This window comes from Limanda limanda, chromosome 19 (genome assembly GCF_963576545.1).
Source record: "Limanda limanda chromosome 19, fLimLim1.1, whole genome shotgun sequence".
Classification (NCBI taxonomy): Eukaryota; Metazoa; Chordata; class Actinopteri; order Pleuronectiformes; family Pleuronectidae; genus Limanda; species Limanda limanda.
In genome coordinates, this window is record NC_083654.1 from 9,784,729 (window position 1) to 9,807,664 (window position 22,936).

At 44.6% G+C, this 22,936-nt stretch overlaps 1 protein-coding gene across 1 annotated transcript; it reads right to left on the minus strand.

Moving 5' to 3' along the window:
- Window positions 1–604: 604 nt before the first annotated feature.
- On the minus strand, window positions 605–18,090 carry rftn1a (raftlin, lipid raft linker 1a). Its single transcript, XM_061092194.1, has 9 exons — window positions 17,943–18,090; window positions 9,820–10,003; window positions 7,945–8,053; window positions 4,254–4,977; window positions 3,959–4,162; window positions 2,777–2,886; window positions 2,367–2,518; window positions 1,339–1,372; window positions 605–1,036 (listed from the first exon to the last, which is right to left on the minus strand). The coding sequence occupies exons 1-9, from the start codon at window positions 18,088–18,090 to the stop codon at window positions 605–607; spliced, it is 2,097 nt and encodes a 698-aa protein (XP_060948177.1).
- Between the last annotated feature and the right edge of the window lie 4,846 nt (window positions 18,091–22,936).

Here is a 22,936-nt window from a genome sequence, read left to right on the forward strand (position 1 = left end):
ATAAATACTTTTATAAAATCTTAACTAATTATCAATCTCAACTCATAATAAATTACCTCGAACATATTTGGCTCATCTGAACTAAAACTGTGGTTTATTGGCCAACACATAACGTGATGCAGATTTAATCAGATGAGCTCTAAAGTGGTTTACTTTACATTTTGCGTTACCTTTTTCTCCCGTCCTTTTTTTCTATCTTAATCTTTATAGTTCACATATAAAAATACAAACAGACCAGTGAAATCAATACTCCCCTTCTAACAGCCCTATTACAAGAAAGTGGTAAAATACAACAATGGGCAAGAAAATAATACTTAAGGCTTCGGACTGGAGACTCTGTGTCATCCTGTTCAGTCTCATTTCATCTCAAACACATCAAACAGCAACACTGACCCAAAGCAGAGAAACTGCACAACACGTCCCCCTTTGATAGGAGCTAGAACCTGAAAGCCTCACACCCTAAACAGAGCAGATTGAAGTAACAGTGCGTGATATAAATACAGGATATCAATGTCCACAGAGGAACTAGAATCCAGCTCAACAAAACACTCCTTTAACAGACTTAAAACGAACCGGGTTTCATTCTCTTTTTGTGCCCAATGTTTCAACAGACGCCGGAAAACAGCTGCTGTTTGATGCGCTCTTCCATCTTCACCTCCTCCCTGACCCCTCCGTCATCGCTCTGACACACTTCTGTCCATCTCACACACTTCTCCTGCTTGGACAGAGGGATCAAATCAATGTCAGTTTCCTCCTCCTGGTCCTCAACAGAAAACCTGCTCCCCGATAGGAACACGGAGCCCCTCTGATGTCCTTCATCCTCCTCCTCCTCTTCCTCCCACTCATCTCCGTGCTCCCGGTGGCTCGCCCTATCGCTCCTTCCGCCGTCCCAGCGCCTCCTCGCCTCCGCTTCCTCCTCGTTTGTGTTTCCTCTCAACCTGTCCATCTCCACATCCATCATTAGGGACCTGATCTCTCTCTCGTCCTCTCCGGCAGAGTTTTTCTTTGCCTTGCTGCGACCCCTGAGGTTCAGCATCTGAAATCAAACAGATGTGTGTGAGACAGTTTTGCGCTTTGTGCCGCGTCTTTCTTTTTTCCTATGTCTCCAGACACCTGCCAAACCACAACAAAGCCTCTCCCACTGACGCCTCTCTCCTGTACAGTTTGAGGCCGACTAGTCGCCTATTATTAGATGTTTCATGAGCCGGTTTGTATTTGCTGTACATCCCATATTTAGCAACTTGACTCTTTAATGGCACCTTTTGTGACATAAAGTCAGAGACAACAGAGACAAGTGACAGATGAGCAGCGGAGATGGAAGGAAAAAGGGGAACGAACCTTGAAGTCTTTTCTCTTGCGTTGCAAAACGGGTCTCTGAAGGAAGAGGATCTGCTTGGTCGACAAACTCCCGTCACTGCAGAGAGAGAGAGAGAGAGGAGCGGCACTTTTATTACCGTTACAATCTGATGAGCCGGCATATCGCTACATGTATTGAAATCCGTTTTTTGTTCGCTGCGGTTTGTAAAGTGACAGATTACAAGACGACAGCGTCTCAGCAACTGAATTTTTTGTTTTTGTTCGCAGCTCCGATGGATTTCAAACGCGGTTTCATCTCAGGATGAGCATGTGATCGTGGTTTGTCAGATCTCAAACCATCTGTCCTGAGAGTCTAAGCTAAACTGTCAGTACGAATCCAAACAACAGAATGAGACAGGAGAGAGAAATAATGAGTCTGAAGCCAACAAAGCAATAATTAGTCTTTGCTCTTATGATCAGATCTAATGAACAATGCAAAGCCCCTTAAATTCAATTAAAATTCATGCTGCAACAAATTTCACACATTCATACAAATCAGTCGTCTTTTTTTTTTCATCAAGATCCATGAATTATTCTCTGGGAAATGTATTTATCTACTAATTCTAGAAATATTTCTGTGAGAAATATATATCTCAAGTCGAGAACCATTCATCTTAGTGGCTACACATGTGTGTAGTAAAGGACCCAAGTGTTTGAATTTGGTGAGAATTTGGACACGCAATTCGTTCAATATTAAACTGTGAATAAAGAGGCAACCAGTGCTCGGTCCCAGCAGCAACCAAAACTCAATAGGAGAGATTTTTGACCATGACGACAGTGTGTGACAATCAAAATTTAATGGATTCTTTCTTGATCCCTGTCTTGATCCATTCCTTTCGCTAGTCTTCGCGTAATCCTTCTGACAACAAACCGACATAGGAAAGGGGCGAAAACAACCTCCTTGGCGGTTAAAAGCAGAAGTACACAGCAGAAGGATGGAGCAAAGGGATGGAGCAGAAGGATGGAGCAGAAGGACGCAGCAGGAGGACGCAGCAGGAGGATGGGTTTACAGGGGATTTGAGTTGAGGGCTGTGACATCTATGGATGCAGTCCAGTACCTGTTGGTCTTGACGATGGGTGTGGGTAACACACACATGAGCCTCCATCCATACGGAGCCAGAGACTGGAGCAATGGGATGTAGTCCGTCTTGACCACCACACCCTGAGCAGGAGAGAGAGAGAAAAAAACCTCACACAAATGTACACAGTCATTCACACAGTGAGGGTGCACACACACATTGCATTACAGTACTCATTCATTTAAGCAAAGTTGAGCTGAGCCACATGCGCGTGCACACTACTCTCCTTCATCTCCATTGTTACGTAATGTAGGACAGAAAAACGGCTTAAGCCTTCATTCACAAAGGATTTCTCAAAGTGCACATCTTCTCCAGAGTATTAAAAACACAAAAAGACCCACATCAACAACGGTCCACTGCTCCACCACAATGGCGTCGTAGGAGGTGTTGGTGTTCTCCTCCGCAGAGCTCTGCAGGATGAAGACACTGTCCACAGATGAAACGCCGGAGTCTGCAGAGAAAACGGCACAAATTACAGTCAGATAAACAGAGAAGGGTGGATGTGATTCAGCAAACCAATCTCTCACTATTGATCCCCACTTTCCTGTGACTTAAGCCTGCTCATCTCACGGGTGACTGAGCAGTGACTTGCGGTGTAAGCTGTGGACTTACGGCACATGGCAGTAACTCCATGCATAGCATCCATTACCCGGCGGTGGAGCAGAGGTCTCCTGAGCAGCTTTTCCTCTTGGAGGCAATTCCTCTCAGAGTTTGAACTATTCATTTAAGAAATCAACAAGTAAAAGGGGAATGACAGCTGCTTTCAGCCATGTCGGCGTCGGCTCTACCGATGTAGGTGTGTTGATTCATCACTTTTGTCTTCAGAGGATGAATCCTACGCTATTTGATGATCCTGTGACTTCTCCTCTAGTTGTTAACAATTCAGACATTAAAACTGCTTCCAATTCAGCTGTACTGACTTTGGTGATCAAGGGAATAGTTTGCCATTTTGACCTTCGCCCAAGGACGGTTTATGTTGCATTTGTTTTTTAGTGATAGGGCCAGCCGAGGGGGAAACCTCATAAAACATGACTTCTCCTTCTTTTCCCACTCCTAAGTACAGTAAGTTAGCAGAATTACGTAAAAACTACTAAACTACGGACATTTTATAGAGGGCTGGGACAAGTTACAAAGATCTTGATATTTATGAGTGTGGGCAATTTGATGCGATCCAAATTAAAATCCAGAGCGAGTGAATTTAAATGTTGTTTCATAAGGGGACTGTTGGGCCTTCTAGTTAGTTTTGTACAAATACAGTTTATTGACACTAAACCCAGGAAGTGATTAACTTAGCTTACCATACAGACTAGAAGTTGGGACAGCTTAACTGGGTCTATCCAAAGATTTGAAGAATTCTCTCATAAATTCTTACTTAATGACACTATCATATTTTAGCCTATGCAATCAACCTATAATCACTTATTTCCTAAGCTCCCTCTGTCATCTATTCTGCCGGGATGTGATGATGAGTGTTGCTGCAGCACATCTGTCCTGTGTGTTGCTGCTGTGCCCTTACAACCCACCGTTCTCATCTCCAAGCTGGAAAAACCCGTCGATGAGGCGCGCACCGCTGGTGAAATGCTGCGTCATGTGGTCGAGCCAGTTCGCATCGACTTCTGTCACTAGCCCCGCCTCCTTCTGTAGCTGGAGTGGCACCCTCAGCGAGTAGAACCTCAGAGACGTGTTCAGCTCTCCTGTGTGGTTGTAGAGGGCAAAGAGCTGCATCCCTGCAATCACAAAGAAAGAAAGAGGGAAATCAGGACAAGATAGATCCACTTCCTGAAAGTTTGTCAAACAGACAGGAGGCGGGTTACTTACGAGCCTGTGCTGGCGGGGAAGTCGTGTTCTTATCTTTCTCTGAACTCTTGAGACCAATATGGTTGTTGTTGTGTGTCGTTTCTCTGCTTTGTCCATCCGCACAGAAGGAGCCGGACTTTCTTTCATGGCTGCGCTCGAGTTCTGGAGAGCTGAGCCAGCCGTCCGGGCTTGAACCCCGTCTTTCCCTCTGGTCTGGAAGGTGAAAGTGTTTCTCTGTGGAGTCTCTGTGCTCTGGTACGAGACCCAGCTGGCTCCCTCGGGTGTCTGCTGGGTTCGGACTCGGACCCCACTGATCCGTGTCCACGCCAGGCTTACTGTGATGTTGAGGTTGGTTGGTTGATTCCAGCGACTCTTTCAAAATGACCTGTGAGGTCTGACTCTGTTCGTTTGGCTCCCCTGCGCTGAGCTCTGAACTCGGGGTGGGACTCAGAGTGCTGAAGTCCAGTTCTCTGGGCACCAAAGGCTGCGTGTTACATTCTACCATTTCATGATCTAACTCTCGAGGTTCAAAAGGGAGATCGTCGGGTTCTGGGCCACTTTGAAGGGGTTCTGTTAGATCTGTCGGGCTGGTGCTGGCGCTGAAGGGGTTGCGATGAATGGGCGAAGGGCTCGAGTGCAAGGACGACAGCTCCTCAGGGTCCCACTGCCCCTGAAAGCAGGGTGCGCCCCCTGGCTGCTGAAGAAAGCCCACGAACATCATCCCTTGCTCCGCTACATCTTGGATCTGTAGAGGCAACACACACACAATGTTATCACACAACATTAAACTGAACTAGAATCAAATTGGAGTGACAGATGAATATAAAACACGACATCCGCAGCACCAGAAATACATTTCAGTCCGACTACAGTCAGACAAACAAAGCCTCATTTACACATAAACAAAGGCTGACGTATGCAGAGGAGTTATTCTGCAAAATAACAACCTACCTAATCATCTGCAAAGATCAAATATTCAAATGACAAAGGGACCTCATTATATCAACGCATCCGTGTGCGTGAGTTTGTGCGTGCGTGTGTGTGCGTGTGTGTGCGTGTGTTTCTCACTCCCTTCCATGGAGGCTCTGGTGGTTAATTGTCAGTTGATATTTGGGCTGACAGTTTTAGACAGACTCTACGGGAGAGAAATCAGATCGTAAAACTACCGTCGAACAATAATGAGACACATCTTCCCCTATTGCTTACATCTTTTGACACTCACACTCACACATTGTATTATAAAATCGCGCAAACAGATAATTTTTTATAAACAGTGTGTCTATTACACAGCATTATCCAATACACACATACACAGTTCGATCTGATGAGTGTGTCCACAGACTGATTGAATGTGTTAGCTCGCGAGAAAAATAGAGGTACATAGCTAAAACATACACACCTACACACAGCTACCCACACCTACCCACACACCCACACCTTTACCCACAAGCACCCGCACACCCACACACGCCTACCCACACACACACACACAAAATCCAGTGCACTCCATCCGCCCGGTACCGCTCCTGGTTTCTTATCTCGAACTCTGGCTGCTTGCGATCTGATTGGTTATTCATGTCACGCTGCCGGAGCCTATCACATTATACTCAGTGATGTGCATTTCCATCCAATCAGGTTTCTCTTTGTGCTCTCCGGGTGTTCAGATGCAAATCTTCTCAATAGAGCACATTTTCATTTCCCATCGCAGGGCCGTTAGCAAATTCATGAGCGGACACTAAACGTGACTTCTACAGCTGGTAAATGCCAACGATGACGCCGTGCCTGGCAGTGTGTCGCAGGGTTAACGCTCACTATTGTTCACCCGCAAATACTGTAACCTTCCATTCATTGTCTAGCTCCTCCCTTTTGTTTATCAGCCACGGGAGCATGAATAGTGTTGCAGCAGATGCAACTAGTTGGAGAATCCACTTTCTGGTTTATTTTCCCCTTCTTTGTCTTTATACATCCTACTTCGGTGTTTCACAAGACTTGGTTCTTCTTCTGCTTCCCCTCACAATGAATTGTTAAAATCATTCCAGTCAGGTAACTAAAAAAAAAAAAAATCTAATTTGCTCCATTTGAATTGGAGAGGCTCTGGGTCTCGGGACCAGGTGGTGGGTTAGCATATGGCATACACAAGCAATTATAGGCAGTTGCCTGTAGCTTTCTGAGCTCCGTAATGTTTTCTTCCCTGGCACAGCAGTGCTGCGCCACACAGTAACACACAGTTACACACAGTGCAACAAGTACGCAGACAGGAGGGGGGGCACGCAGGTCGACTCCATCCGTTTAGTGCTACACAGCCGGAGGAGGAGACTGACGTTTAAAATATCAAAATGTACCAAGAAATAAAGAAAGAGTTCTACATTAAACTGGTCTTTGCATTGATTAAGTATGAACATGTTTAACCTTTGGACTGGACCGTACCAATCGCTCTCTGTATTAAACTAACTCTACCACCTTGTAGTGTGCTGCCATGGCGATGGACACTCAGGAAAACCAATCCAGCTGCCATGTAGCATTTTCAGTGTTACTGATTAAAAAAGTTACAGGACATCTGAGGTCAGTGAGATGTGGACGCTCTGGAGGGATAGGGTGAATCTAGCCGCTGTGTTGCCCTTACAAATCTATTGGCTTGCCGCCTTATCTTGCCTGAATGAAAAACCTAATCCCGGTTACGTTAGTTTGTGAAAGACCTTTTTCCTTTTAAATTAAAATAGATAAGACTTTCCATTAGCGAGTCTTGCATAACTTTCAGTGACCTGTAATCTTCTAAACCCTCTCATCGGAGTCGGACTTCAATGTGAGGATCACTAGATGGTCCAGCCAAGGTGGTTAGGATTTCCTCTGTGTCAGCTGGTTAGTTAGCAGGATTAGGCCAGAACTGCAGGATGGATGAAATTTTTTTTTTTTCCCATTTTCTGTAACATTCAGACTTTTTCATTGGTTCTTGATGAAAAATATCTGACATGTTTAAGTGACTGATATTTATTCGCTGGGTCCTTAAGGTCTGGATTTCAGAAACAGTTCTTTATTTTATTAAAAAAATATTGCACGGCTACATTTTCTCTGTTTAACCTACCTGGGTATAGCTGTGCAAGCTAATAAACCATGTTTTAAGAAGGACTGGCTGCAAACTCTGTGTTTAGTGCCACTTCATTCCTTGCCCTCGTGTTACCTCACATAAAATGATGCCATGGATATTTTAAATTTGGACAAAAAGCCCTGTAGTGTTGGGTTGTACTCTCAATATCTTTACATACTGAGTTGATGCACTTTAATTGGAAGGAGTACCAAGGATGGATCAGTGCGCTCCTTCTACTCTCACACCGGATTAAGTAAAAAAAAAGTGCAGATTTAAAATATTCCCATCTTCTTGTAACTGAGGCAGTTTGTATGCTTCAGTTAGATTTGTCTTCGCATGTGTTCGCCGCAGGGCCTTCTCCCTCAAATAAGTCGAGCAATGTGAAGCCCTGGCCCCCCCGAAGAGATGCCTCATTACTGAACTCCTATTCCAACAACCCTGGAAATTACAGTCTCACAAAGACTCTGAAAAGCAGCCACTAGATTCTATTTGAAGAATACTAAGTGCTTTGTTTGTACAGCACAACAAAGATCATTATTTTTATCCCAAACCTCACTTTTTGAAGATGGATCCACGGAGAATGAACAGTGTGACGTCTGACTGCCTCGGTGTGTTTGTCGAACTCACCCTCTTGACGTAGCTCTGGATCACTTCGGGGTCGGCGGCCTGGTGACCCGCCACACACACATCTGTGTCCAGACGGTGCCGGGCCCACCTCAGTTGGCTTTTCTCTGAACTACAGGGTGAGAAAAGAAACAACGATTCATTCTTATGAAATGTCGCCTTGCTTCATTTGCTCTCTGTTCATTATCGCCGAAGCAGAGGCAGCACACAGTAACATCACAGTGTAAATGAGCCTTGACTGTATAGATTCTGGTTGACATGCTCGTCTTCGAGTGCTCTCATTGGCCAAGAATGATCGCAGCAGAAAGATAATGTCAATTCTGGCACAGGATGAATTTTCCATTTAAGGAGAGCGCACATTCAACATGATCACAATAGACTTATTAGACAGAAAAAAGGGAGTGAATTTCCTTTTGCTCGCGCCGCACGACACCATCATAAAAGGAGTATTCAGATATGGCTCTTCAGATTGGGATTGAGGTCAGTGAGAAGGCCGTGCCAATATCTTGTGCTCTGAGGCATGAGTGACATTCCCGGCCAGATTTCAAACAGTAGATCTGTCAGATTTCTCTTCTTCCACTTTTAGGGTTTTTGATGAAAGGGGAGGCGGTGATGGGGAGATAAAAGGCGGAGTGAAGGGGACGAAAAGGCGCGAGGAGGACAAAAGAAAAGGGGGGACAGCCATCACTGAAGAAAGGAGATGAAAGGATGGAGCGATGGGTTTCTCTCTTTCAGCGCGCCGTTCCCCTCTGGCGAGCGCTGATGATGCAATCAGCCGTCTCCACGGTGACAGGTGCCAGGAAGCAGCAGGACCACTTGGCAGGGGGGGCATCAAAGGAGCAGCTCGGCACCTGCCTGTGCATTAGTGCGTGTGTGTGTGTGTGTGTGTGTGTGTGTGTGTGTGTGTGTGCATGTAACACACCATTCGTTCAATTCCCAATGAAAGAGCACATTGAACTCAGGAGGATGCCTAAAACTGTAGAGTCAGCAACGCAGTTCTTTTAATTGCAAAGAACAAGTGACAACAAATGGAAGCTTACAAGTGTAACTTTGGTTCTATGAGTGAAAAAATACAAAGACTGATCCACAGGAGGCACAGTCTCTATATCAGACATTTTCTTCCACCAAACGATCATAAAGTTCTACTGAGCTGATATCAGATATACGCTGGAGAGAGTTGATGTATTATAGATCACTCCCCTGTTTTGGAAATGTCAGAAAATAGCTATGTGTTGTGAAATGGTATGTTAAGTGCCTGTGACTCGTAATTATTTAAACTTTCACATTGGAATAACTTAGACTATAAGCAGCAACACTGGGAGAAATACAGGGAAAATAACTCAAAACAGAAATGAAACAGCCAGCTATGAGCGATGTTGCTGCTAAGATAAATAAATAAATAGATCTAGTGAATGTGGTTTTCATAAGGGAACTGTTTGGCCTATCTCAGTGACATTCTAGTCTTTAAAGTCACCAGAAGAAGATACTTCAGAAGAGGGGTTCAAAGTGTAGAACTGGGTTAAGGAACAGCTTTGCACCATGGGACGTCCAACAGTATATTTTCATGACCATAAAAGAACTGGGACAATGAGCTAAAATAAGAAATGTTTTGTGGCCGTCTCATGTGCAATTAATCTGACATCGAGAGAAGAAGGTGAGGCGCAGAATTGTTCTGGTGATAATGGGATTTCAATTGGCTTCCAAACAATGAAGTTGCAGAAGCTGTCACCTAATGGCTTTTCTCCGACGCTGGCTCCAAATGAATCATCTCATTTATCTTAATCAAATCTCTCTGCAGTGTGAATCTTTCAAGTCAAAACAGTTTGCCACGGTGGAGAGAGAGAGGCTGGTGAACAGGGGTGTGTTGAGCTTGCGTACCTTGGCGTCTCTCGGACCAGCACTGCCCGGTGAAGCTGGCGCTGGATGTGGGCGTGGCTAGGGCCGCAGGGGTGGACGAACGGGTGCACCGCCACCAGAACGAAGCCCTGTGCGTAGAGCTCCCTCACCTGAACCGGCAGCTCTCTGACCGAAGACAGGCATAGCACCGAGGACACCGGCACCTCTGCGTGTGGGGGGAGGAAACGGGTGAGAGAAAAACAATTTCATCAGGAAAGGGATGAGGCTGCTGGTGGATGTGAGAGAAAAGGGGAAGTGGTAACGAGGTGTTTGGACGAGGATAGAAGCTGGAACAAAGAGGAAGAGTGACAAAAAAAAGGAGAGGAAAACAGGGACAAAGGAAGGAACAAAGACAGAGAGCACGTTTCTATATGCTAATCCCCACTGAACAACACATGGCATCTTCATGCTAAATCTGAAACTAATTACACCACGACTATTAGCCTCTGTCCTGGCACAGTCTGGTTTTTGGAAAACACACATATGCAGACATGCAATTCACTGCATACTGGGAAGGGCTCAGTTGAACACACAATTGCACCTACCCTAACAAACTCAGTACAATAACATGCACACACACACACATACATACATCACAAGGGTTGGAAGACAATGATATCACAGTGTGTCTCTTTGGGCGTGTGGTATTAGCGGCACTCTCCAACACAGAGCCGTTTACCTTATTACCAAACACAATGGGTAGAAAAACCCCTTCACTTCATTGGGAATGGTTAGTGGAGCTTATCTTATAGCGGAAACATGTCATAGCAAACCCACCAGGGTGGGCGCAATGTTTGGCGAGAACCGCCCTCTCGGGGTCGGTGCATTGTGGCGAGGCATTCTCTCTCTCTCTCTCTCCGTCTCTGTTCACAGGCTTTTAAGGGAACACGTGTATGTATGGGCTGTGTGCACTTCCGTATCGTTGAGTGAAGCCAGGTGTATGTGTGTGTGTGTGTGAGGGAGAGAGAAATAGGAGGATGGGAGGAAAAAAGGTGAGAGAGGTGAAGAAAGGGGAGACGGAGAGAGAGGCAGTTGGCATAGCAATGTTGGGATAGAGGGAGAGAGAGAGATGAGGCTGTCTGTGCCTGAATGCTTGTCATCCTTTCCCATTCAATCTCATTTGCATGGGTCTGGAGAAGAAAATAACCTGAATAAATTATCTTGACACACACACACGCACAAAAACAAAACCACACATACGCACACGCAGGAGATGTGCAAGCCATCTCATTTTCAATTTGTTCTCCATCATCCGGCGCACACACACATGGATACAACCACATGAACACACACACACTCCCCTGACGCCATGCTCAGCGAAACAATGAGAGGAAAACAAAACTACAAAAAATCCAAGAGAAATTCCGACCATCACATCGTCTTGGCATTAACCGCTCGGAACCAGGAGAGCCTTTCATCGAGCAAACACTTAAACGGGTGTCTGCGGAGACTTATCAAAAGCAGTACTGTGATAATAATACTAACAGCTGGAGACCGGGGGTGGGCTGGTGGGGATAACAGCGATTCCTGTCACCGTAAACAGTCATTAGCCGTCATTAGCTCTGCACGGCTGGCGCTCACCCACCGTCGGAAAGAAAAAAAACACGCAGGCATCGCGGCTAATTCAGGGAAAGGCGCATACAGAAGTTATGAGGGTGTTGTGCAGCGCTTGGGGCTGGGGAAGCAACTTCATTTATACTGTCTGCCACTGTGGGATGTAAAAAGGGAGGGTGCTTCAGAATGGGAACAGCTCAGGGCAGGAAAAGGGCGGGTGGAGGTTTATGGCGAAGGGCACGGAGGTGTAGTGTATGGGGGGCGTGTGTGTGATTAGCTGTGTGTTTCTGTTTGTGCAACTTCTTGAGGGTGAGAGAGAGAGAGGGCTGTGGTGAAGTATGTGCATGTGATGTGTGTGTGTGTGTGTGTGTGTGTGTGTGTGTGTGTGTGTGTGTGTGTGTGTGTGTGTGTGTGTGTGTGTGTGTGTGTGTGTGTGTGTGTGTGTGTGAGGATGTGGAAGAGATAGAGGCGCATACATCCAAGGGTGCATTGTTCGACGGGCACAAGAAGCGTCTGAGCGGCTGTTCAGCTGTCGATTCGCGCCCCCCCGGCTATTTCCGTCTCAACCCGCAGTTCGGACCACATGACAGCCGCTGTGTGCTGCGATGGACCACTCACTTTCTGACCTCTGGATTTCACGAGCTGCTTGGCCCGCGTGCTAGAGTCATCTCCTTCCCATAGAGATTTTCAAAGGCCTTATTTTATTTTTTATTTTTTTTTGTAACAATATTTTTTATTGAAGTTTCAAGTGCATATCAAACTTTATGACGAATTTACAAACATTTTCATTTATATCCCCTCGAACAGCCACTCATACACACAGACAAAGAAAAAATAAATAAATAAAATGGACAATGACAACAGACATTAAAATAATGGAGTAAAAAAAAAAAAAAAAAGCAGGATCATTTCACAACCTGTTGTTCAGGCAGTGTTATCCGTTTCATTGGTCAAAAATGACATAAATGATTCCCAAATACAAGCAAACTCCTCCTGTTTACCTTTAACAATGTATGTCAATCTCTCCAGTCCAAGACAAGTCATCAACTCCTTCTTCCATATTGCCAGTGATGGTGGTTCTACATTTTTCCAATACAGTGCAATCACTCTCCTTGCATGGAGAAGTCCAAAGTCTTCAAAGGCCTTATTAATTCCTTGCACCAATCCCTGCATTTTCTGTGTGCGACTGCAAAGCATAGTCGGTGGGTTGCGTGTGCCACGGTATCTCGGCGAGTGTGTGTGGGCCATCTTTTTTTGCCAGTGTTGCCTGAGTGCGTGCACACCAGACAGAGTTTGCACTAAGCCTGCTAGGTGATGCATGGGGATTACTACTCACACTGCTACCCTCAAGGCTTATCCCTGTGCCTGGTGGAGGTTCACGTTTATTTAAATAGCCTTCTAATGACTTGCAGAGGTTTTAGGTGAGGATATGTGCCAAAACAGTCGACTATAAAATAATCAACTTCCTGGAGTCGGGAGCTCCCCCCGCTGTTTGGGGAATGTAGCCACCGGCTCTGACAGTAGTTGGTCAGCATACGAGCTTTGTCAAATGGGGTCTGATCTCCACAGAGCGCCTCCTTTGCACGAATGTCTCAGAGGCAGCTGACAAATACAAGCTGGGAAAAAAAAGGTTTGCTGTGGTGAGAACAGAGTGCGGCGCTCCAGGCGCACACAGTACCATGTACTTGTGATGGTGTGAATTCTAGTCTGGCTCACTTTTGACACATAGCAGCTCTCTGCCATCTCTGCTGGCACGCTCTGCAGGCTCTTCGCCAAAAGGAATGGAACGCTTAAATAAAAATGTCCAGAAAAAAAAAATGGTTTGAGCGATGTCAGATCAACATTTTCAACAATCTTTCAGGAAAAGAAATGTTTGCAGAGAAAAGTGCAGATGCCACAGAATGATGGATTTGCGATTCGCCTGCAAATACATCACACACAGATTCAGATAGCAAACATATATCATGGGGGGGTAGAAGGAATATATCAACTTTGTCAACAGAAGAAATATCTATCATAAGGTGTAGTAGATCACACACACACACACACACACACACACACACACACACACACACACACACACACACACACACACACACACACACACACACACACACACACACACACACACACACACACACACACACACACACACACACACACACACACACACACACACACACACACACACACACACACAGGGTCTAGCCTTAACCATAGTTACTACAATCCTTAATCTAACCCTACAAAAACCTTAAGATAAACCGATCCTTGACCTAACCCTATAACCTGACCTCACCTTAAAATGAAATGATGTATGTTGTGGGTTAGGGTTATAATCTGACTATGTACACAGATTTATGTCCCCACGACATAAGTAATACCTGAACACCACACACACACACACACACACATAAGGATACAGTATACATACATGTGCAAAATGAACTTTCCCTTGGGTACACGGCACACGCAAACACCGACACACACTTAAGGATACAGTATACACACGTGAGCAAAATGAACTTTCCCTTGGGTACACGGTGCATAGCCACCGCAAACACTGACACACTCACAGTTATGAGACATGTGAGCATCAGACACATGTTGTAAGTTTTAATGAGACGAGTGGGTCTCGGCCTCTGCAGGGCGGCAGAAAGTCATCAGCAGAGTTCAGCTCCTCGCTGTCTGCTCCAGAGACCGGCGTTAGTCACACAGCGTCACACCTAACTTCCCTCCTCACACATCGGCAGATTCCCGACTCCCGCTCGCTCACTCTCACACCTCTCGCTCTCTTCTCTCGCTCGACCCTCCCCAGACGCTGTATCTTCTTTTTTTCTTTTTCTTTTTCTTTTCACGTTCTGTTCATTCCCTCACCCGCAGCTCTCGGTTACACCTCCTTGACTTTATTCTCCCTCCTCTCTACTTTGCTTTTCTCTCTCTCTCTCTTTTCTATTCACGTTCTCCGCACTCACTCTCTCTCTCTCTCTCTCTGTTCCTCTGCTCATTATCGGCGCACAGCCTCGACACAAAGGAGGTTGGATTAAAATGTCACACATGGCTGTTGCATTTCATATTCCACATTCATGCTGACATGTCAAGGTAGCCAATCAATGTTACATGGGGGATAATGGAGATCACGGCACTTTTCATAAAGGTGGCTGATGTGTCAAGGTGAAGCACATTGGTCGATTTGAGAGAAACGAGACTGCACAGCGGGATAAAACATTGGTTTCAGGTCACGTGATGAGAAGGAGCTGGAGAATCAAATAAATTGTCCTTGTGTGAATCGGAGGCCAACTGCCTGAAACATCCTCTTCCCCCCCTGAATTCACCACAGGGTTGCCGTGACCCAGCGTGAGCAGGTCGGGCTTAGTCAAACGGAAATATTTTTCGAGCTTTGGCTGAAGCTGAAAATACAACGACTGACACTATTTTATCAGCCACATTGTTTCTGGGGTGAGTCATCACTCGCCGGTCAGAGGTGGAGTTAGAAACCGATCCACGCTGCTCTTCAGTCGCATCATTAAGCTCGTCTTCCTGAGAACGCAACTTAGTTTAATAAGCAGCCATCTCGTCTCAAATACCTCGGAGGGGTCACCATTTGTTTTTCATTACCGTGTAGGAGTCGTCATGTCGCGCTGGCAGGGAAATAATAATATTAATGGAAGCCAAATTGAATTAAAGCATGGATTTGACCGTGGGTTTCCTCAATGTCATGGACTGACATACAGATTCCTCTATCTGCCTCCTACATACACACACACACACACACACACACACTCGCACGCACAGGCACACAAATACAAATAAATCCCTTTGCTGGGAATGAGGTCTCTCAATCTCCACAAACAATCAGATAATCCTTCAGGAATCCTTCACTTCTCTTGGTCTCTCTATCACAAATGGAGAGAGGGAAAGAGACAGAGAGAGGCAGGCGTACACCCACACACACACCCACACACCCACACACACAATCAATTCTTAGTGGCCGTGTTTATCCTAAAAAAACAGTATAGGCATCTTAAGGCAGCTCAGGTGGTGTCATTGAATTTACCATATAAATGACCTACCTGCCTGTTGCAAGATAACAAAAACTCTATTGACTAAGTGCTATAAAGTGTTTTGTGTGAATGAGCTGCCCTGACTGCATTGGTGTGTGTGTGTGTGTGTGTGTGTGTGTGTGTGTGTGTGTGTGTGTGTGTGTGTGTGTGTGTGTGTGTGTGTGTGTGTGTGTGTGTGTGTGTGTGTGTGTGTGTGTGTGTGTGTGTTTGTGTGTGTGTGTGTGTGTGTGTCTCCCTGTGCTTGTACATGTTTGGCGCTCCTGCCACCACGGCAACCGATACAACCATTTATCTGTCGCTGCATTCAGAATCAAGAAAGACGAGCAAAACTCAAGTCCATTGTGTGCTTTGGTAACCACCACCACCAGCACTTTGGGTTGCCAGATCTCTCTCTGTGCCAACACTACAGCCCAACCCATTTGCCAAACACGACAGGGCCGGCTGATATAAAGCCGACTGGCAACCAGAGCGCTGCCACTTGGCCGTGGTGCGGCGCCTGCTGTCTGTTACAGTGTTACATTGAAAATGCGTCTAAAAGGGACTTCAGTGAGTCACTTTGCACCTGCTTCAGCTGGTCGGGTGGTGGAGTGCATGGCGCCGGCTTGTAGAAACATTAAGCCATTAGCCATGTTGCTTTAACTCTATCTGTTTCTTCTCCTCACAATCCACCCCAACACAATGGCAGAATTTGTATTTTTAGAAACCAGATGCCTCTAGAGGATTCTCATCAAACACTCTCAAGACGCCGCAAGCACACTCACACAAACACACACCCACATTTTTTTATATTTGCACACAGAGTCTTGAAGACAGCATGCAAACACACATCAGCGTTACGAAATTGTCATTGTGTGCGGGAGAGGCAGGGGGAAGTTGGAGGGCATGACTACACGGTGTACAATATAGCTGAATCTGAGAATTAGACAACTCTTTGAACTCCGTGTAACAGGAGCCGCTAACAGACACAACTTCAGCTTATAAGCCACTTCAATGCCCTCAGGATACTGACATGAAGAAAAACACATTGCTCAAGAGTTGCTGACCTAAACATTTCATGTAACTGGTAAAAGTTGGAACAGCATCTGTGGCTATTTTATGAGTGGAACACACACCAACAGTGTGGCGACGCTTCGGGATGACAAAGGAGAGCGGACTTCAGAACAGAAAACTTGACTCAACAACCATATTGTGCATTAAACCAAGAAAAAAGGTGATTGGTAAATAGAATTCCTGCAAATTGCTTTGGATTTTTCCCAAATGTGGAGAATCGCTCCTTGAAGCCTGTTCCCTCCTCCAGACTGGAACTGGGACAAATGTAAATCATATCTGAAAGAAGCTTGGCTGTTGCATCTGATGGTCGAGATTTGTTCTTTTCAGTTGAGCCGTGTCCCCTGTCCCTCATTCATTCACTGTTAGGTCTGATTTGTAGATATTTTTGATTCTTATCAAGCAAAGAAGCTGATGAGCACTGCACTGAGAGGGTTTTAGTACACACTGTCAATATTATCTCATTTGCTCTTTTTTTTATTTGAGAGAACATTTGGTTTCATTTAATCAAGGGGGTTAGCCTTAATCCCACAGATGAACGAAACACAATATTCGGATTTAAATTGAAATGTGACGATATGACAAGTGTTTTTTAATAATTTTAGCCATGATTAAACATGTAGCTGTCCCCTTTTAAAATAAGATAAAGGAAATACAACGTAAATCTTACGGAGCTACTTTGAAATAGCTGAAGGTGCAGAGGGTAACTGAGAGTTTAAAATTAGCATATACGTGAAATTACTCATTTGTTTTGGCCTCTTAGGGTGAACACAGCAGTGTGTACAACATTTTGTTACTTAAGTTGATTTGGCTAATGCAGCATTCATTTGAAATCATATTTCAGGCTGCCAGGCAAACATAAATGTGACATTATATCTGTTTGTACCTCTGGTTTGGTCTCCACCAGCTCCTGAGGGAATTTATCTGGCTCTTGCTCCACCTTTAAGGTGCAATAAGTAATCAATTATAAATTAGTCGGTGGTGCACAGAGGGTTTTTAGAGCTTTTTAGTTTAGAGCTTTTCCAGTTGGGTGATAATTAGGGGTATATTTGTCTATTACACATTTGCTGCATAAATACAGACAAATTGATTAGAGCAGCTTTAAATCTCAACCTGTAAATAAAAAACCTTTTAAGAACATTAAGGTTGTCTGGAGACCAGCAGTAGTTGGATAAAACCCTCAAAATTCTTAAAAAGCAAAGCAAACGTCACCTTAATATTCACCATCTTTGAAAGTAGTAATAAATGAAAATGACAAGTATGTAAGTGAGGGAGTGAAGTACAGGTCGCGGTGGTTTTCATTGGTCAAGACCAATCTCTTGAAAAGGACAAGGAAACAACTTGAGGGAGTAAAGAAGAAATATGCAGAATATCATCTGCACACAGTAGAACATCCTGAGGTCAATAACAGTCAATGTAAATTGTTATCAGTATTCATACCTTCTTTCCCCAACAGGAAATCCAGGAAATGGTAGGTGTACGACACACCCACTTTAGTCTCCACCTGAGGGCGTCGGAGAGTGGAGTAGATATTACCCGGGCTTCGCTTCTCCTCTGCCTTCCGCAGCTTAGGCAGCCTACACCCCATGTCTCTGTCATAGAGAGGAGAGGAGAGGAGAGTAACATATCATGGGAGATAAAGAGAGAAAAAAAAGGAGGGGGCTAAAAAAGATTTCACTGGGAGACAGTGAATAGATCAAGTTTCTAAATATACAGCGCACATTATCACTTCCAATAGAGCAAGTGTGATAGAAATGCATTTGTTCACATGCGAGCTCAAGCTGTTGGAAAGAATTTGTGCATTCAACTCACACACGCACACACACTCACAATCTATCACACACACAATCTTTCTCATACACACACCTCAATAACACTGAAATATGAGTGCCAGCCTCTACCTGCTTGGTGGGCTGCGATACGGGCATCTCCTAATCAAATAGGGCTGATTGGGAGCGACATGTTTGATCAGAACGAATTAAAGCAGAAATGAGACTGATTTCCTGCCCTGTCAAGCGGAGCGACATGAGACGAGACAGACAAGGGGCAGGAGAGGAGAGGAGAGGAGAGAAAAATGTTGTAACCAATATACATGTCGATCCAAGGGTGGTCTTGGAACACGAGGAAATCCATGTTATTTTAAGACCCCCTCCAGATTGTGTTAAGACAGCAGGGATTGGAAACACAGTTTGAAAGAGGCTTACATTTCCCTTTTTAAATTCCTCCTATACTGAATTTCAACAGGCAATTTAGACCCGAAGTCGCATAAAAAGAAAAACAAGACGAGTGGGGTGGCTCCTCTGACAAATGACTTGGGAGGCAGAGCAGAATAATGACAAATTGGCAGAGGGTGGGAGAAGAGAGAGGACAGGAGATGGGTAAGTGACAAGAGGAGAAGGGTGTGTCAAAATGTCATCAAGCTTATGTAATGTGACAGCGTCTGTTCCCTCAGACCATCGCCACAGTTGCGATTAATTTCCCTGTATGGCACAGCTTGTAAGAGTTACACGGTGAGGTGTGCATCTGCATGCGAGTGTGTGTCTGTCCCCAGAGGCAGGTCTATATCTGTGTCCCTGTATCTGAGCACAGAATATGACACGAGTCCCAATGGGCCAAGTGCATGGACGTTAACTTGGCTAACGATCCTAACAGACTACATTAAGTTTAGTGTGTCTCTGTGTGTGCGTCTGTGTGTGTCTCTTTTTTTGTTATAAACCGTTGGGGACTTTAAACGGAATGCACACTAACCCATGGGGACTCTTGTCTCTCGAGGGGACACAATTGAGGTCCCCAGAAGTAGAGACAGCTTTTTAAGACTTGGTTTGAGGGTTCAGGCTATATTAGTTAGGTTAAGGTTAGATAAAGGTTATGTGGGATGTTAAGAATAACAGAAAGCTCTTAATACAGATTCTGCATTTGAATGTAGAAACTGTAGACGAGGAAGGTTTTGGTTTCCATTTGCCAATCACGTTTGAGCAGCCTTTTACCTGCAAATAAACCTTCTGGTGGAGACCAAAACAGATAAAACACATTAAACAAAATGCATCGGGTATCGGATTTTTGATTTATCTGAAGAAAGTAATAGTCTTAGTCAGGATATCCACTGTCTACACCAGGATCCTGAAAATATAGACCACTGGCCCCAGAGGCATCGTCAGACAATAACCTTAAAGCTCCGAGATTTGGGTAAGAGGTCAGGGTATGCATTATCTCAATGACTTGTCCCCACAGGGATTGTGGGAAAAATGTGTGTATGTGTCGGTGGTGACTGATAGCTTTTTTGAATGCATGGTACATCTATTTACAAAGGTCAGAAAGTTGCATAGGGCAGCATCTTCGATACGTTTTCATATCTCATCCATCTTGAGACAGTACACTCCATCATTGAATTGTACAAACAGCAAGTAATTAAGAGTCATTATTCTTTCAATAGGACGTGCTCTTTGGTAATGACACCGAACGAGGGGAGACGACCCTCTGGGAGGAGGCAGATGATGTGAGAGACAACATTATCTGATCGTCTCTCCTCTCTTATTCCTCCCACCATACTTCTCTCCCCTCTCTGCCCCTCTACTACCCCTCTTGAACTCTATGTGCCATTTGCTCTTCAGCTCGTCTCGATCATGATATACAAGACATTCTCTCGTCGTTTTGACCCGGCCTTAATCACCCCTTCTTCTCTCTGCTTCTGTCCACCACCCTTGATAATCACGACTCCCTTCTTTCTATTGCTACAATGGCCTTTGATTGGTCTTACAGAAAACCATCCATTTTTCTCGCTTTCTTTTTGTGTCCATCTGATTACAAGAATTCCCAACCTTCCCTCTCTTGTTATTAGGTCATCGCGACTTTCATGCCATCCTTTCATTCCGACAACTTGCGCTCCCGTAGATCCTTTCTCTCTATATTGCGCCATCTATTTCTACCCTCTTTCATCTTCATGGTCATTACACTATAATGCTACACTAGCTTTCTTTACCCTCTGTTCTATCACTCTCTGCCTACAGTACATTTCCTTTTAGCAACCCTCTCCATCCTCTCCTCTGCCCATTCAGCCCTTCTGTCTAGAGGCTCAATGAGCTTTTACAGCAAAAATGCTCCCCTGCTGAGCCTGTTAAGTCCCATAAAACTATTATAATGTCTGAAGACAGACACACAGTCAGCCAGCCTGGTAGGCCCCGGGTTATGTCTACGTTGGAGCATGTAGATCCCCTCTCAAACATTTTACCCCCAGGCTTGTGCTTAAATATGTCCCAGTATGCTGCGGGAAAAGAGGTTGGGTTAATGTGAAGACGCTTCGAAAGGCGTCATCTCTGGCTGGTTAGGGAAAAATGCATCGTGGGGGTGAAGCATGAGGTAGATGTGGTCAAAATATGATAATGATGGTGGCTCTACCATGACGGGGATACGAAGAGGAACATCTGTCTATTAATTCCAGGAATCTCTGTCTGTTTGTGCCTTGCATATCTCAAGGACCGTTCATCTTATTGGCCACACACTTGGCATATGAATTGTTAAAGGCCCAAGGTAGGGCAGCTTCGAATGTGCTGCCGATTTTGACACAAGATACGTTCAATATTAATAAACAGGCGGCAAGCGCTCTGTAGCGGTGCTGGCTGAGACTCATAGACTGAGTGACGTCGATCAAACAGATCAAACAGCACGTTCAAGACAATGGCAACAACAAAGGATTCTGCACTTCAGGGTTCTGCATACTGAATCAAGCTTCGCTGAACTTTGAATAAACAGGTGAAAAGCTCTTTGTGCAGCAGCGGTGGCTTCGGGGTCAGTCGGTCTTTGCTCGCAGTGGCTCAATAACTGCAGATCACTTTTTACAGTTACATGAAAAAAAAAAGCTGCAACCAGCATCACCACAGCCCAAACAAACAACCCATTCCAAATAAGCACTGCACCAGTGTACAGAATTGGAGAAATGTCCAGAATGACTTTAATAATCTACTTCTCAGCTTTCTGGCCCCTGGCCTTGAGTATTTTAATACAATTTCTAACCTATCCCCGTGCACATTATGTCAATTTTCAAAAAAGAAAATGAAAAAACATTGATTCACTGTCCTTATTATGATTTTATGCACAGCAGATTACGCACTTCTAAAGAAATCACGACAATTTGAAATAATTTGCTCACTATATTGCTCTCAGCAGTTGGTTTTATTGCTCTCAAAGAAAACATGATTGGTTCTGGCCCTGGTCTCGACTAGCCTTCAGCTCTGCCGTTTGATCCAACGTCCCATAATCCTTCTCATTGTACACTGACGGTTTTGTTTCAAAAACAAAGGCCTCGCTTTAAAAGATGAACTCATGTCTGAGGTTTCGAAACAGATCTCTGTAATTGGACACAACGTCACATGAAGAAAAGAAGAAAAAAGCTAGGCAGAAACTCAGACGAGTTCAAGACTTGAGGCCTTTTCACTTCACATGAGGCCTTTTTCTGTTCTCGTTGACTTCAAACAGAATCTCTTGCTTGCTCTCACACAAACACACAGGCAGAAAAGGGCCCTGACAGAAAAAGAAAAACTCCATTAAACAGGCAGAGACAGGAGAGAGAGACAGATAAAAGAGGTGAGAAAGAGAGAGTGGAGTGAAGAGGCAGATAGACAGAGAGCAGGAAAGGGCTTCTCATTAGAGAATCTCTTGTAACCGAGAGTTTTGAAATGACAGCAGATTTACGCGAGAGCATAATCCGTCTGCACTATGCCACTGCTCTGCTCGGGGGGGGGGGGGGGGGGGGCTGCTTTCCAAGAAGTAGTATTCATCTAAGCAGAGGGAGAGCGACACACAGTCATAGGCTTAGGAAGAATCACTGTAAATATAGATATAACCACAGAGGAGCCTCTCGAATAGAACCACAGTTAAAATTCACATTTTAATGTCTACTTTATATTTCCCTGGCATTTATAAAAAAAAAAGAAAAGCTGTGTTGGGCATAAAAATATGAAAACCCATAACCTGGCAGATTAACTAAAGGTAGCAACAGTAAACATGATGAGAAATTAGTACGCAATAATGTATAATGGGTTGTCTGGATTTATGGAAATAAGTAGTGAGGCAGAAACGAAGTACGTAACAATCCAAGTCGAGACACCTCAGGTGGTAACTTCAACTCAGACTCTGCTAGATTGACCTTTTACTTTACCTAGTGGACATATTTTCAATGCTTATGAAACCTAAGAGCTGCAATGATTAGTCAACTATTGATCAGTGATGTCAATAATCATTCAATCTTACATATTATAAACTATTGGAGCCATTTACTGTGTTCTTTCATGTTTAATAGTTACACATCTAATTATCTCTCTGTTTTTTGATTAATATAACCAGATAGATAATGCCGTTAGAATTATTCTTTCAGATTTGTTTTGTTAGCTTTGGAAGATTTGTTTTGAAGGTACTGAGCACCAGGTGATTTTATGTAT